Genomic DNA, 17,934 nt, shown 5'->3' with positions numbered 1-17,934 from the left:
GTTTAATGGGCGTTTTCTGGAAACGCCCCTGGCACCATAAAGAGTTGATCTGAAATGCAGTGAACGCCGGCAGCAGCACAGTCTGACATTGATATTCCAACGGATCGGATCTTATTATTATTTTTTTTTTCTGGTGTTGAAGTTTTTGTTTTAAGTTGTTTTTTAAAGTGACGAAATGAACGGATCTGCGGGAAGCAGAATCCTATCCATCCTTCTCATTACAAACATTTGGCCTTGGGTCGAATGTTTTGTCAACTCGTAAGGATTAACGAAAAAAAAAATAGTTTCTTCAGTGTAGATTTTGATACCGCCCATTTTTAGGCCCAAAATTATAAGCAAAGATGGGAATTTGATTTTCGAGTCCGGAGCCAATCGCAATATCAGTTTTCGACTGAACGGAATTTCACGGCTCACGATCAACGATGAGTACGATGTGATGGAGATTTTAACGGCCAGCAGTGGTGCCAAAAAGCGATCCGGCGGCGCCAAGGATGAATGGAACACCGCCGAGGATTTTGTGGATGTGAGAGAGCTTTCCGATCAGTTGTCTGATTTCCAACGGAGAGCCTTTGGACCCAATGGCTTAAATGATAAGCTACGATTGCAGCAGAACAGGTGAGCATTAACTTATGAGTAAACCTATTCAGATCTCTGAAACTGTTGGAGTTCGACTGGCGAATTTTGGGATACGAGTTTGTATGGCTATTCTTAAATATGCTAAGCAATTATAATGCTTATATTACGTGAAAAAAATCGAATTGTCACGAAGGAGTTGAGCATATGATATAATCAACAAATCAAAAATAAAATATAAGGGGAATTAATACCTACTGTATAAGTTTACTATATAATCCTAGACAACTTGAAAATAATAGTTAGAAAGAAGACAATGGAATGAGAAGTATGCATAATATAAAGATAGTTTGTAATTAATCAACAAATTAAAAAGAAAATGTAAAATGTTAAAAATGTTGATGCTGGTTTTGTCTTGGGACAGGACTCGCGGATCGTTGGCCCTGATGCGGCGTTTCCAGACGCGACTTAGGGCGGTGGAGAACCGGGTGGATCGTTTGAAGACACAGATTGAGACGAACAGCTGTGCAAGTGGACCCTGCGACAATGGAGGCACCTGCTACAACACCTTCAATGGCTTTCGCTGCCAATGCCGGCCGGCCTTTGAGGTGGGTATATATACAATACAATTCAATTTAAATAAATTCCCCTTGATAACACAGAAAAGGGGGAGTATTTAGGGGCGTCGGAAGTGGTGTCCACTAGAGATCTACACCAATAAGTAAAAAAAAGTCAATGATTATCGTTTAAATCTTTTTTCTTATAAAATTGATTATAATTAATATTTGCAATTTAGAACTTCGTTAAAAAAATGTATCTATTCTATCCTTTTATAAAAATAAACTCAAGACGCCCATTCTTCAGCACATGAAAAAATAAAGAGAAAATACACTAGCAGATAAAATTAAATAAATCACTTAGGAATATGTTGGTCAGGACTAACAAGATATACACGCTTTTAATTTTAAACTGAAATATTTTTTTTATAGTCCCTTTTAGTTATTTTCATACTAAATAAATAATTGAAAAATTAAAAAAAAATTTAATTAATTTAAATTAATGAAAAGTACCAACGCGAGTTCTTTAGATTCAGCTGGCCACGTAGTTAAGTAGGTTTATTTATTAAAAGGTAGAACAAAAAAATGAATTAAACTAAAATTAATGGAAAAATGGTTACGCGAATTCTATAGATTATTATTTTTTTATAATATATTGATATTATATTAAAAGTATACTTGTGCAGTATATAAATAACATGACATTGATAACATATTTTGATGTTGCACTCTTGCAGGGCACCAAATGCGAGGTGGACGTTAACGAGTGCGCCCTGTACGAGGGCACCGATCTGGGCTGCCAGAATGGCGGCCAGTGCCAGAACCAGTTCGGATCGTACAGCTGCCTGTGCCAGCCGGGCTGGCATGGGATGCACTGCAGCCAGCGCAAGGCGGACTGCTCGCAGTCGAGTGCCTGGGAGCTGTGTGGCCACGGATCCTGTGTGCCCAGCTCCGACGATGCCAGCTATCGGTGCCTGTGCGAGCCGGGCTGGAAGACCAATGGCCTGACGCCCGTTTGTGGCGAGGATGTGGACGAGTGCAGCGATACGGCGGCCCACACGCCCTGCTCCACCAAGTGCATCAACCTGCCGGGCAGCTTCACCTGTGCCCCCTGTGCAGCCGGCCTGACTGGGAACGGGGTGAGCTGCCGCGACGTGGACGAGTGCCAGACGAACAACGGGGGCTGCAGTCTCAGTCCCAAGGTGGACTGCATCAATTCCTACGGTTCGTATCACTGCGGCGAGTGTCCGCTGGGCTGGACGGGTGATGGCCGAAAGTGTGAGCGGAGTGCCCAGGATTTCGATGCCCAAAGTGGTGGACAGCCGCCGAGAAGCTGCCCGGCGGGCAACAATCCCTGCTATCCGGGAGCCAGCTGCTTCGTGATCTCCGGCACCGCCTCCTGCCGTTGTCCAGTGGGCATGGTCGGCTCTGGCTATGGCCTCATGGGCTGCGTCAATGGCACGACCACCAATTGCCTGGGAAGTCCCTGCCTGGTAAGCCTTATATTGCCTACCCTTACTTCAGGGTCATGGTCACTGGAATTTGAAGGGGTTGTAAATCTGTTATTTAGGTGGCCAAAAGTATATTGGTTTTATTTACTTTTTATCAAAAAGAATCATTTTCTTTCAAGTTTTATTTTGTTTGCTTTGTTTAATCAAAAATATTGATTAGTTAGGGTTTCTATTTTATTTGCTTTTTTATTTTTTTAAAAATTATGATTTTTTCTCTACAATAATCATTATGTTTGAAAAGCATAATATCTACGTTCCCAGGTTTCTTTTTCAATTTTTTAATGATTAATTATGATGATTAATGATTATTTTAGAAGAGTACAATACAAATCGAAAAATAATATTTCTATGCCTAAAGTAAAACTAATAATGACTATGGTTGTTCCTGGTTGCAATAGAACGATGGCATTTGCTTGGACGCCGGACCCTCGAACTTCACCTGCATATGTCCCAGTGGCTTCCGCCTGCCGATCTGCGAGCCGGTGCCGAGTCCCTGCGACTTGCATCCCTGCAAGAACGGAGGCCGATGTCGCCAGACGGTGACGGGTGGCCAAAACGACTTCGTGTGCCAGTGTACACCGGGCTACAGGGGTCGACTCTGCGAGACGCGTTTCAGCAGCTGCAACGGGATGCTGAGTGCGCCGAGCGGACGACTGCGGTACCCGCCGGAGGGCACCGGATACGAGCACAATGCCCAATGCGCCTGGGTGATCCGCACCAACGAATCGCTGGTGGTCAATGTGACATTCCACAGCTTCGACGTGGAGGACGCCACCGAGTGCCGGTTCGATTGGCTCCAGATCAACGACGGCCGATCGGCGGCAGCCCAGATCATCGGACGCTATTGTGGCAGCCATCTGCCACACGGCGGCAACATCGTCTCCTCCGGCAATCAGCTGTACCTCTGGTTCCGGTCCGACAACTCGACGGCCAAGGAGGGATTCGATCTCAGCTGGAACTCGATGCAGCCGCAGTGCGGTGGTCGCCTCGAGTTCGACACCCATGGCACCCTCGCCTCGCCCGGTTCGCCGGGCAACTATCCCAAGAATCGCGACTGCCAGTGGCAACTAGTGGCTCCCAAAAACAAGCGCATCAAACTGACCTTCTTCAGTCTGCAGCTGGAAGAGCATGCCAATTGCAATTTCGATTATGTGCAGGTAAGTGCCATTTCGAGGGGTTCAAAACCACCCTGTGCTATTTGTTCGGTTTCATTTTGCCTACTGAAATGAAAAAAAATATTTTTGAGTTAACCACATAAAAAAAATCAAATCCGATATAAGAGTTTTGCCATTTTAGGGTTTAATTTTTTATTGATACTCTTACAGATGACTATTGCAATACAAATATGCTAACATATCATTTAAATTTTGTGGGAAAAAAAATTATTTTTTAATAAAAAAAAAAACATTTTGATGAATTTTTTTTTTCTTTTTTTATTAATGTTCAATACCCAATTACATTATATTAATATATTACATTTGAGAATATTTTTTTTTTAGATTTGTTTAAATATGTGGATTATTGTTATCTCCTGTTAATCTTGAATACCCCTTCCCTCCAGATCACGGACACCATTTCCGGACGAGAGTTGGCCAAGTACTGCACCACCGGAGCGCCGGCACCGTTGCTGTTGCCCACCCACCAGGCGGAGATCCAGTTCCACTCGGATGCAGAGGGCAGCGATACGGGCTTCCAGCTGCACTATTCCACGGAGGAGGGTTTGCCCGGCTGCGGAGGCACCTACACCACCAAGCAGGGTACTATTACCGAATCAACGCTGGACTATGCGGAACCCGAAGGCATTTCCTGCGAATACGAAATCCAACTGGCCTTGGGCGAGGCGGTAGAAATTACGTTTGGGAGTCTGGAGCTGGGGCCACTGGACTGCCTGGAGATTTGGGAACCCAACCCCGATGGTGACATTATGCACCAGAAGTACTGCGGACCCAATGCGCCCCGCAAACCACCGGCCCAAGTCTCCCAAGGCAATCGCTTGAGAGTGAAGTTCTATGGCCGTGCTGGCCGATTTGAGCTGCAATACCGTTTGGCCTGTAACTGGATAATAGACGATGCCACCAAAACGATCGCCTCGTTGGGATATCCCAATAATGTCACCAGGGTCGATCGCATGTGCCCCTTTACGTTAATTGCGACCACAAGCTTGATCAGCTTAAAGGTGATCGATTTTCAGCTAAGCAGCGGCGACGACGACGACGATGAATGTCTGACCACCAATTTGAGGGTGAGATTTAAACCTTTTTAACCCATGACCTATAATATGAACCGATTTTCAATCGTTGTTTTTAAACTCTGAGGGGTTTTACAATATCTTTTTGCGTTTGACAACAACTTTTTGTCTGACCACACGTTTCCTTGTCTTCTGGGTCGAAATCGTCACTTCTGAATCGTTTTAACCAGTACTCAGAAATGTTTCTTTAAAAAAAAAAAAAAAAAAAAAAACAGATTATGAATTCTTTACGCAAATTGCGTTTCGTTTATACAGTTATCTTATCTTATGTAAATCCTTTTCCCAATAGGTATTCAATATTACAAGTGGGTATAACCCCTTACTCACAAGTTTTACTTAAAAAAAAAAAAAAAAATAATAATAATTGTTTCTGCAAATTGCGTTTTGTTAATCCATCCATAAATTTTCAAAGTTCAATGACGGAAAGAATCGCCGGATCCTGGGGCCCTACTGTGACAAGAATCCGCCGCCGAAAACGATTGTCAGCGAGACCAACGATCTGGTTATCCAACTGACGACGGATGCGAGGAGCACGGGACGTGGCGTGAAGCTGGAGTGGAGTTATCCGCCCGTGGGAAGCGACCATTGCGGGGGAGTGTTCTACAAGTCGGGTACCCACATCCGAATGCCCGTCGATTCGGACGGCGAATATGCCTCGGACGCCTCCTGTTACTGGGTGATTGTGGTGCCGGCCCACAAGGCCGTCCGTTTGCACTGGCTGAGCTTCAGCACGGAGGGTTCGTTGGAGTGTAGCTTCGACTATCTGGAGATCTACGACAGTCTGAATGCCCAGACGGGCGATGAGAAGGCCAAACCCTTGGCCAAATACTGTGATAGCCGTGTGCCCGAAGACCTGATCGTCCATGCAGGCCATGTGGTGGTCAAGTTCGTCTCGGACTACAGCTATTCGGAGGGCGGCTTCGAATTGGTCTTCACGTTCGAGGAGCCCGCACAGTGTGGCGGACACGTGCATGCGAACAGTGGTGAGTTGACCTCGCCGGATTTCCCCGCCAACTATTCGAACAATTTGCACTGCGATTGGCGGTTGACCGGCGGAATGGGTCAACTGCTGGAGATTCAGTTGGACCTTTTTGACCTGGAATTGTCGAGCAACTGCAGTTCGGATTATCTGGAGATAAGGAATGGCGCCAACACGGATTCACCGCTCATTGGACGCTTTTGCGGTCGGAATATACCCACCAGGATACCCAGCCATACGCATGAGATGAGGTTGATCCTTCACACGAATGCCGCCATCAGTGGTCACGGTTTCCGGCTGCGATGGCGCGTCTTTGCCTTCGGTTGCGGTGGTCATATACGCTCCAATACGGGCGTGATCAGCTCACCACGCTACCCCAATCCGTATCCCCATTCGATCCACTGTGACTGGTGGATCAAAATGCATCCCGGATCGGGTGTTTCGCTCACCTTCGAGGACCTGCAGTTGGAGAGCCTAAGCAATTGCTACTACGACAGTGTGAAGATCTTCACGGGCAGCAGGAAACCCAATCAGATGGCCGAACGAACTTATTGCAAGGAACTGGATGATCCCAAAGATCGGCTCATTCAAATGGAGTCCAGTGAGGTGACCGTAACCTTCGATTCCGATTCGAGCACTGCTCTGCGAGGATTCCGCATGGCCTTCAATGCGAATTGCGTGCGAAATCTAACGGCCACGTGGGGTTCCATCGAGAGTCTGAACTACATGGAACCCTTTTGGGAGACCATACCCGTCAATTGCAGCTGGACGATACGTGCCCCCAAGGGGAATGGCATTCGCCTGGAGGTCTCACATTGGGAGCGGCATGAGGAGCACATGGGAACCGCTGATATTCCCAAAGGATTGTATATTGCGGATGGCAGGAAGGTCCAGGAGATAGTCGGCCCAGGAGCAGTGAATGCCAGCGGAGAAGTCCTGACTGTCATCCACAATGCCAGCACTGTGAACTTCCAGCTGGACTACCGCATCGATGGTTGTCTGGAGGAGCTGCGCGGCGACAGTGGTTCGTTCAAGTCACCCAACCACCCAAATATGTATCCCAACAATGTGGAGTGCTACTGGCTAATCACTGTCAAACCGGAAAGAACCGTCGAGCTGACGATTACCAACTTGGATCTCGAGGAGAGTCTCAACTGCACCAAGGATGCACTAACGGTGGGTTTGATATTTTTTTTTTTTTAATAATTTTTAAGTTATATTTTGTTGTCTACTGCCTTTTATATATATATCAATAATATTAAATAATTCCATATTATTACTATAGTAATTTATAGTGCAGCAATTAAGAAGATTATTGAAAGTATATAATTTAATTTTTTTTTTTTTTGTAAATGAAATTTGAATATCCATTTTGTTGTGTATGCCCAACATAATATAAAACAATAAAAATAAACTTATACCATATTATAACTAACTTAGACATTTTGTAGTTCTGTGATTACATAGATAATTGAATACATATAAATATAGATCTTTTTTAATACTAATTAAATAATTTCAGGTTTCCAATCATAAAGACATTGCGGAAACCCACGAACGTCATTGTGGCTCTACGGACAAGTTGGTGCTAACCAGTTCCGGGTACCGGATGCACGTGCGCTTTACCTCGGACGAATCCCACAATGGACGAGGCTTCTCAGCCAGCTATCGAACTGTGAAAGCATGTGAGTAAATGGAAAACCCTTGCACTTTTTCTAAGTATTTAAATGATAAATGATATATATTCCGGTTTTATTTTTTTGAAAATACGTAGCTTTTTTAAGCAAAAACCCTCAATAATGGAAAAGGTTTTTTTCTTTGTGATCGAAAAAGAATTTATATTAAAACAGAAAATTCTTGAATTTTATGATTATCCAATATAAATATTTTATAATAAGGAACAAGGTATTGCAACATAACTATGGGGTATAAAGTCACCGCCTTACTGGTTACCCTTTTCACTTTATCCTAGCTTGTGGTGGCAAAATTTCAACCCGCAACGGAGTGATCGAATCGCCCAACTACCCGCTGGGCTATCCGATAAACAGCCACTGCGAGTGGCAGGTGGAGGTGTCGCCCCATCACAAGATCGTTTTCGAGATGCAGGACCTGGAACTAGAGTTGGGCAACGACTGCGCCTGGGACTATCTGGAGGGCTACGATCTGGCCGAGGACGACACGGAGGGTCGGAGGCTGTTCAAGCTCTGTGGTGATTTGAAGGAGGAGAACACCCTGCTGATGTCCGCCACCAATTTGGCAGTGGTGCGATTCGTCAGCGATGACTCCGTCACAAGGAAGGGCTTCCGCCTTCACTTCCACGAGTCCTGTGGCCAAACGGTATGTTTTCCAGTAAAACTTTTAAGAAAAAAGAGACAATTTCCGAACGAAAATTTGCTTAACGAAGGTCTCCTATAATAATAATAAATATAAGTTATAATTTAGTTCAATACCTATGAGAATTTTTTTTTATGAATGTATAAATATGTTTAATATTTTCTTTTTTATTTGACAGTATAGCTTTAGGTGAAGAGTTGTATAAAGTTACAGTCATTACATTGTATTCTTAATTGACAAAGTAGGTCGAACCGAGTTCAATACCTATGACGGGAAAAATATTTTTTTTGTATATATACAATTATTTTGCATTACTACAGCCTATTTGGCATTGTTGAAGAGTTGTTTGAAGTTAATTAAAACCCAATTGATTTTTTTTTTTTTTTAATTTTTTTTTTTTTGTTTACTATCCTAGTGCGAGAAGGTTAAGCTTATATTTATTGCACTGGTCAAAATAATATTATTTAATTTATTATTGAATGTACTTTACCATCGTTTCTTGCCAGATAATAATCGATGACACGGACTTCGAGTACATCCAGATGGCGAGACAGGCGCCGCGTAACGAGAGTTGTCTGTGGGTGCTCCAGGCTCAGGAGGCCAACAAGCGGGTCAGCTTCACGCCCACCCATGTGAAGCTGCGCGATGGTGCCAATAGCCTATATCCCACGGAGGGCGATTGCATGCCGGTGGGCGTGAAGATCTACGAGGGTGTGGAGGCGGTGGGCACACCACGCCTCCGCTACTGTCGCTCCCATCCGCCGGCCTTGATCTCCAATGGCCAGGCGCTGACCATCAGTGTGCCGCTGCAGCTGGTGGAGGAGTTCGAGGGCCACTACATGACCATGGACACGTCGTGTGGCAGCTTGTACAACGCCCTGTCCGGTCGGTTCAGTTCGCCGTATTATCCCGGCTCGTATCCGCCGAACATCGAGTGCATCTGGATTCTGGAGGCCAGTGTGGGCAATTCCCTGAGTCTCACCTTGGAGTCAATGGACATGGAGAGGTCGGAGGGCTGCAATCGCGATTATCTGGAGGTGCGCGAGGATTCGGAGAGGGGTAAGCTCATCGGGGTATATTGCGGCACAGAGGTGCCCGGGGCCATTCACTCGCGCGGCTCCATCTGGATGAAGTTCAAGAGCGACGACGACAATGTGGGCGAGGGATTCCTGGCCTCCTACAATTACGGTGAGTATTGCTTTCCAAATCCAGATTGAAATTATCTTGTTCTGAAAAATTCGCGTTGTTATTTTTAGTTGAAAGAAACATTATTTGGGGTGCATGCAATAACTCGCAAACTTCGTTTAATAATTTCGATTGCATACATTTATTAAGACCTTTGTGAAATTATCTTTTGCTGAAGAATTCGCGTTTTTAATACTTCAAGTGCTTGCAATAACGCCCAACTCCGACTTTTGCTTTCATTAAACTCGACATCGATAAAGACATCGATATGTGAAATCATCTTGTTCTGAAGAATTCGCGTTCATATTTTTATTTAAAAACATTAATTTTAGTGCATTAACATCCATGGGCTTTATGTCATTTATCACTTCTTTAATTATCAGTCCAGTTACAGAACGTTGCTCCCGATTTTCTAACATGATTCGATTTAATAAATTCCTTTGTGGAATCACTTTGTTCTGAAGAATTCGCGTTCTTATGTTTTTTTTTTTTTTTAAATCATTTAGAGCACCACAACGAGCTGAACGGCACTGATGGCATCATTGAGTCACCGCACTACCCGAGCAAGTTCCAGGACACGCAGCCGTACAGCTGGCGCATCACCGTGGACAAGGAGTACGTGGTGGTGTTGGAAGTGCGTCACCTCAGGGATCTGGACCAGCCGCACTTGAGCTTCTACGACGGCTATTCGGACATTGGGGCACGCATTGCGTGGGGAGCGGATGTGCAGGCACCCATTCGCTCCAGCACGAATGTGCTGTACTTTACGGCCAAGAGAGGTCCCTTCAAGCTCACCTGGCAGCGTTTGTCCAAGGAGGCACTGCGCTCCAATCGCACGGCCGAGGAGCAGACGCGATTGTGTGGCCAGCAGTTGGTGACCATCGATCGCTCGGTGATTGGCTTCCATTCGCCGGGCTATCCCAATGGCTACGAGCTGGGTCTGAAGTGCGCCTGGAGCCTGGTCCCATCCAATCCGGCCGTGCATGCCGTTCTGCAGCTCAGTCAATTGGACTTGGAGGTATTTGGCGGGGAAAACGAGTGCATAGCGGACTATGTGCGCATTTCGAGCAGTGGCGATCTGCATAACTGGTCGGATCTGGCCAAACTGTGCTCCCTGCCGAGCGAAACGAAGGCGCGGGTCTTCCACGGGCAGCCCTACCTGCGGGTGGAGTTCGTCACGGACAGTAGTATCAACAAAACCGGATTCAATGGCATTGTGCGCACCATGTGCGGTTCGGAGATTACGGCGTCCAGGGGTCAGGTCAACATCACGGACGTGCTGCTACGCGCTGGCGGCGGCTCCCAAACGCAGGACTGCATATGGCGTTTGAAGGTGCGTCAGGGCAGGCGCATCAAGCTGGACTTCCCCGACTTCCAGTTGCAGAACAACAACAACAATGCGGGCAATGTCCATGACTGCAGCAATTACCTACTGCTACGCAATGGCAACGACGAAGACTCACCCTTCTTGGGTCGTGGCAAGTACTGCGAGGATGTGGCCCATGAAGTACTGGAGACCAGTTCGAATCGGGCCTATGTGAAGTTCCACTTCACCCCGCTATCCCGTTCCCTGATGACCTTCCGCTTCGAGGAGCTGAGTCATGCCTGCTCCGCTCGCATACAACTGACTGTTGGTCAGGATACGCAGACCATAACAACACCCTACTATCCCAATTTGCCACACCCACACTCGGAATGCATTTGGATTGTGGAGGCGCCGCCGGAACATCGCATAATGTTGCATTTCCAGGGCGATTTCGATTTGGTGGAGGCGGAGGAGGGCGGCAAGGACTGCCAGCGGGAGTTTGTCCTCGTGAACGATGGCAGTACGGAGCTGAAACCGGAAATTGGTCGCTATTGTGGCAGTCGCAAGCCGGATACCCAATACTCCACCGGCAATCAGCTGAGGATACGCTACTACACGGATGTCTCGGAACCGCACAAGGGCTTCAATGCCAGCGTGCAGTTGGCCCGTTGCGGCGGCTTCTTCTCCAGTCCCGAGGGCACAATAGCCTCTCCGCCGCGCGAACTCCTCCAGGTTCACCGGGCCATCAAGCAGCTGGACGAGTGTGTGTACACCATTGAGCTGGAGAAGGGTAGCACCATCGACATGACCATCACACATATGGACATACCCAAGCTGGCCAATGGCAGCTGCTCGCAGCGCCACCACTTGCTGCTGGAGGAGATCGATGCCTTCGGCTTGGATGGTGAGGAGCGCATCGTGGACACCCTAATGATGTGCGGTGTTGATGGGCATCACCTGATGGGCGAGACCAACAAGATAGTGTTCCGGTATCGCTTTTTGGACGGCATTCCGGCGGAGAGTCAGGGCTTTGCCTTCGTTTACAATTCGCTGGGTTCGCGTTGCGGTGAGACGATACGCGCCTCGATGGGCGTCCTCCAGACACCCGGCTACCCGGTGCGTGTGCCCCGTCCGGTGCACTGCGTCTGGTGGCTGGAAGTGCCCAAGGGCAGGAGGGTGCGCCTGGAGATACTCGACTTCAATTCGGGTGCGGGTGGCAGGAACTATGGCGGCATCGGCGGCCTGATGACCTTCCATGGTCGACTCACCGTGGCCAACGACTATCGGATGCAGTCCATCCTGGGACGGTACAACAATGATCCGCCCGCCGAGCTAATATCCTCGGACAACACAATGGGCATCGACACCTTCCTGCTGCCCATTGGCCACGGTCGTGGCGTCAAGCTGCGATTCAGTGCCTATGGGACCAGTTCGTGCCCGCATTTCGCCTTCCAGCAGAACGTCGCCAAGGAGATGGAGTTCAGGCGCGATAATGTCAGCAATCCCGTGCACTGCAGCTACAGTATCAGACCGGAGGTCAACCACACCATCCTGATTCAGGTGAGTTCGGTAAACAAATGAACATGATGAACTGTTGTTCATTGCTCATCGGCTCATCGGCTCATTTGTTTGAATTTGATGATTTGAATGAATCACTTTCTCTATCATTCATTTGCTCCCCTGCTTATGGGGTCTCTTCTTATTAAGTTGCTGACTTGTTCATGAAGAGTTCTTTTTAATATGAATTGTTTGTGGGCAAGTTACAAGCAAAGCGAATGTAAAAGTGAACAAGCAAGCAAAAAGAGAAGTGAGCAAATGAACAAGAGATCAAGGAAACAAGAGAGCCAACGAAAAAGAGAGCCAATGACAAGAGAGCCAATGAAGAAGAGAGCCAATGAACAAGCAAAGCAAACGAACAAGAGTTCATTCACGAGTGAATGATGATCCACTAGAAAATGATCAATTCATCTTCCTTGCAGGTGAAGCAGTACAACACAACCTCCGTGATGATGCAGAATTCGCATCTCTGCTCGCTGCTCTCGCCGCTCAAGATGAACCGCTTGGACCACGAGGAGGCTTTGATGCAGCGAATCCTCTGCAACTATGCGCCGCCACTCCCGGCAAGTTGCCGCCATCCATCCGGGTGCCCTTCCCCCTCCAACTGGTCGTCTCTGGCACCACCCGCAACTCGTTGTCCAATCTCGTGCTGGGCTACAGCATGCAGAACTGCGGAGGCGGTATCTTTCTGGAACCGGGCGACAATATGACGGTGCAACAGCCATCGGGAATGGAGGCGATTGTGGGGGCCATCGACTGTGCCTGGGCCATTGGACCCTATTTGGATGCCGGCGGCGAGGACGAGGTGATGCCCCAGGACATCCAGCTGGAGGTGTCGCTGCAGGTCAACCTGCCCACGCCGGCTCCGGCAGCAGGATCCGAGGAATCCCCCTGTCAGCACCACTTCCTCAATGTAAGGTTGCCTTTTCTTTCACATACTTCCTAACTACCTAACTACAGTTAAAAAGGTCCAGGTTCAAATCCCACTGCTAACCGAATAAGCTTTAGTATACCCGTAATATAGTATTTTAATATATTATTTTTTGGTTAGTTTTGTAAATGTTATTTCAATATCATACCATCAGTTTAAATTATAATATCATAATTATAAATATTATTTCGATATTTGATCAGATTTATATAGAAACAATAGAAAAAATTTACATAGAATTGCAGATCATCAAATCAATATATATATTCTTTTCTCATATAAATTCCAATTATATAAGATTGTTATGTTCGGAAATGACGTATTAGCTATGATAGGAACATAATAATTAAAATCCTTAAACTGATGCAAATTCATTTCAAATATAAATGCCTATTAAATCAGATTTGTATATTCAAAGAAACGTATTAATTGTGATATGTAAAATCATCAAATTGATGTTAATTCTTTTCTTATATACATTTCTATTCAATCAGCTTGATATTTTTGAATAAAACCCATATTATTTGGTTAGGATATAGTCAAAGATGCTGTGTAGAATCATAAAACTGTTGCTGGCCATAGCCCAACATGATGTAAATTCATAAAACTGATGTAAATTCTTATCCTGTGCAGGTGTACAACGGACCCGATCAGAGCTCGCCATCGCTGGGAGTGTTTTGCAACCAGGCCAGCGCTGTGAATATAGTGGTGGAGCGCGGTCTGTTCCTGGAGTACCACGCGGATAGCTTCTCGCCCAACGCCACCTTCAACGTGTCCATCAAGTACGGATCGGGATGCGGCGGCAAGCTGACCTATCCGTATCGGCCCATCGATTTCAGTGAGCAGTACAAGAACAATGTGGAGTGCATTTGGGAGGTGGAGGCCACGGCGGGCTATCACATTGGACTCACCTTCCATGGTCGCTTCTACATTGAGGACAGCGCGGGCTGCACCAAGGACTATCTTCTCGTTCAGCAGCGTAATGACACCACTGGCAATTGGACCGATCTGCAGCGGATTTGCGGTCGTGCTCCGCCGGATATGATCAACACTACATCGCCGTATCTGCGCCTGATCTTCCGTTCCGACGACCAAATGGTGGGCGATGGTTTTCTGGCCAAATTCGAGCGCAATTGCGGTGGCCTGCTGTTCGCCAACGACGATGATGACGAAGGGCCGCAGCAGCTGACCAGTCCGGGTTACCCAACTGGCTATGAGAAGAATTTGCAATGCAATTGGACCATTGTGCCCGGAAATCCTTCGATGGGTGGTGTACTGATCACCTTCGAGCAATTCGATTTGGAACAGTCACCCATTTCGGTTTGCCTGTTTGACAATCTAACCATTACCACCAAGGACAAGGACAAGGAGCCCGTACAGACCACACTCTGTGGCGTGAAACATGGCCACACATACCGGGCCAAGGAATCGATCAACCTGCTCTTCCGCACTGACAGCAGTTTCTCGGGTCGCGGCTTCGTTCTGAACTACAGCAGTCGCCTGTGCGGTGGCATGATAACCCAAACGACACAGATTCAATCGCCCGCGTCAGCATACGGATAATAAATTGCCACCCGGCAGTGATTGCTATTGGTATTTGACAGCACCGGTGGGTCATAAGTTCACCATTAAGTTCGAAATGCTTGACTTCGAGCCGCATACGAACTGCGACTATGATGGTGTGGAGCTGTATTCCGGACCCATTCCACATGCCCGGCAAAGACGTGGTCGTTTCTGTGGTCACATCAACGAGGATCTGCCCGTGATCAGTATACCCGAGGAGCGGGGCATCATACACAGCTATTCGGATGATCGCCATCCGTCGCGGGGATTCAGTGCGTTGGTTCGAGTGATGCGAAATTGCGATCAGCAAATCGCACTGAATGGCTCCACGCGCTATGCTTTCCGGGAGTTCAGCAACCAGGACAGCATGGGCTACGAGCACAATCTCGACTGTAATATCGTCTTTCGGGTGAACTCGGATCAGCAGATCAGTTTGCAGTTCGAGAGTTTTCATGTGGAGCAATCGCTGAATTGTGGCAAGGATTTCGTGGAGCTGCGCGATGGGGCCGGACCCTTTGCCGACTTAATTGGCAAGTTCTGCGGTCAGGATCAGCCGCCGACGATGATCACCACCAGGCACACACTGTTCCTGCGCTTCTACACCGACGAGCGGATCAACGATTCCGGCTTCGAGCTCACCATCAACGCGGTGCCCCGCCTTTGCGACCGTGCCAGCCACCAGTTGGCCGCCGACGGAGTCAAACAGGTCACCATTGAGTCGCCGGTGGGATCGCCGGGCGGCATCTACGGCAGCGAGGTGGCCTGCCACTGGCGCATCCTGGGCGATGTGCCACTGAGTGTGCAGTTCCTCTTCTTCGATCTCCATGGACCCGATGCCAACGGCAGCTGCGTGGATGACTACCTCAAGATCTACAACAGCGAGGTGAGTGTCCCTACGAAAATATAGAACTTACACTGGCAAAAAAAAACGCGTTGTAAAACCATGTATTTTGTTCCTAACACAAATATTTGTCAATGTTTTTAAAAATGTATTTTACTTTATTTGGAATTACTTTAAATATGTGAAAAATTTAATTTAATTCTCAATAGTGATTAAAAACCTATAACTCTAATGCCACAACTTTTCTTACAGGCATCCAATTTTGACATGTTATATCTGTTATAGCTTGTCTTTCAGTGCTCTAAAATACCAAATTTAAATCTAACTTTGAAATTTTTGATGGATTTTTTTTGAAATTTTTAATGACTTTCTAAGCCCTTAACTTTTTTTACAGACATTTTATTTCAGAGCGGTTTATCTGTTATAACTTTTGATTCAATTCTCTAAATATCTGCATTTTAATCATATTCTTAGCACTTTAAAATATTTAATGAATAACTAATTGTTGGTCGTTTTCTAAGTTCGGATAAATGATTTGACGAAAAAGTAACCTTCTTAACTCTTTAACTTTACTTACTCAAATTCGATTTGAAAGTGAAATGCCTCTAATAGTTTATTGTCAAGATTTAAACAATATTTTAATTTATGAATTGAGTGGTAATTTTGGTATTTAATATTTATTTAATATTTTTTTTTATTTTTTTTTTATTATTTAAGAAATGGTTTTGATTAATACCCATTGTCATCTATTTTTCAGGACGCCGAACTGGTGGAGCAGGGCTTCGGCAGCGAGCTGGTCTTCAATGGCCAGACCTCCGGGCACGACTTCATCAACTACGCCACGGAGCACGTGTACTGCGGGAACGTGAAGCCGGACACGTACTATGCGAATGCCAACGAGGTGTATCTGAAGTTCCGGTCGAAGGGAATGGAGAAGCGGACCCGATTCCAGGTGCAGGTGTCGCTGACCTCCAATGCCGAGCGCCACTACGAGGGACTGCAGGGCAGGGTGCGTCTGTCGCAGACCTCCAATTGCGACATCACCATCCGGGCACCGCCCAACCACACCCTGAGTCTGTACTACAACGAGCTCGTCTTCGGCACCTACGACTGCAAGGTGGAGAGCCTGGACGTCTTCGACAGCACCAATCGATCCCTGCAGCACGTCTGCTCCTTTGTGGACGTGGGCAAGAGCCTGTTCAGCTCGGCCAGCGAACTGCGGCTGCAAATGAAGACGGGCTCGTTTCTGACCACCCTGGACCTCACCTATCTGGCCAGTCCCGCCGAAAGGGGTCCCGGCTGCGGCGGAGAGTTCTACAACACCCAGGGCGTCTTCGCCAATCCCTTCTATCCGGCCAATGTGCGCAACAACTCCGAGTGCCAGTGGAACATCCGAGTGCCCAGCAACAATATAGTACTGCTCAATTTTGAGGGTGAGTGTGGAGAAAAGTACCCACAGAGTAGGGTTTTTACATTTTTTTTTTGTCCAATGGATATTATTTGTAAACGTCATTTTCCCCCTTACCTTTCAGTTTTCAACCTGGGCTCGAAGAGCACCTGCCACACGGACTATCTGCTGATCCTGGAGCGGGATGAGTCTGGGGAGGAGCTCGAGATGCAGCGCTTTTGTGGCGAGGACAACCCCAAGGTATACAAGAGCCAGCGCAGCCAAGTGATGGTCCGATTCCACAAGACGGTCAACTACGATGGCATCGGCTGGGTGATTCGATTCGCCGGGGTCTACTCCAACTACCAAGTACCTAGATATTTATTGGGCGGTTAATCCCCAAGTCAATATTCAAAAGCCAGCCAAATAACAATAATTTTAAAATGTAATATGTGTATCTCAATAAATTGAACATTTTTCAGGCCTAAAAGATTTTAATAGTCAATGAAAATAATGATTATAATAGCCAAAGCAAATAATGAACTATTCTTTAACGCTTACACAATTTTTTTTTTAAGAAAATAAAAAAAAAAACAAAGTGTTTATTCAGATACTTTCTTCCGAGTTTATATTAAGATGCAACCAGGTCGAATTTTAAAATGTAATGTACACATCTATATAAATTGAATATTTTTCAGGCCTTAAAAGCTTTTTATGTAACGATTTGTTAAAAATGTTGGTTCACATTTCTATTTAATATTCTATTGAGTATTACAAAAATGATTTGGCTTAAAATTCATTCTATATCCTATAACTTTCATACGAAAGATCAAAACGTTCATATAGGCAAGGCTATTAATTATTGAACTATTTAAAAATGTACAATTGTAGTTAAAAGGGTTTAGGCCTAATCATCATTTCCACAAAGGTAAGTGAGATTTCGTAGTCGTAGCTGTGAAAGG

At 46.3% G+C, this 17,934-nt stretch overlaps 1 protein-coding gene across 1 annotated transcript; it reads left to right on the top strand.

Moving 5' to 3' along the window:
• The first annotated feature begins 65 nt into the window (after nucleotides 1-65).
• Nucleotides 66-17,523, top strand: LOC128264743 (cubilin homolog). Its single transcript, XM_053000398.1, is given in 17 exon segments — nucleotides 66-258; nucleotides 322-615; nucleotides 998-1,181; nucleotides 1,868-2,623; nucleotides 3,040-3,798; nucleotides 4,203-4,883; nucleotides 5,302-7,044; nucleotides 7,391-7,553; nucleotides 7,841-8,205; nucleotides 8,709-9,390; nucleotides 9,894-12,253; nucleotides 12,673-12,805; nucleotides 12,808-13,163; nucleotides 13,815-14,729; nucleotides 14,731-15,627; nucleotides 16,343-17,018; nucleotides 17,118-17,523. Coding segments are annotated over 17 exon segments (11,298 nt in total). The 5' UTR covers nucleotides 66-175; the 3' UTR covers nucleotides 17,369-17,523.
• Nucleotides 17,524-17,934: the final 411 nt, after the last annotated feature.

Source organism: Drosophila gunungcola, unplaced genomic scaffold (assembly GCF_025200985.1).
Source record: "Drosophila gunungcola strain Sukarami unplaced genomic scaffold, Dgunungcola_SK_2 000077F, whole genome shotgun sequence".
Taxonomy (NCBI): domain Eukaryota; kingdom Metazoa; phylum Arthropoda; class Insecta; order Diptera; family Drosophilidae; genus Drosophila; species Drosophila gunungcola.
This window is presented reverse-complemented; position numbering and strand designations above follow the sequence as displayed.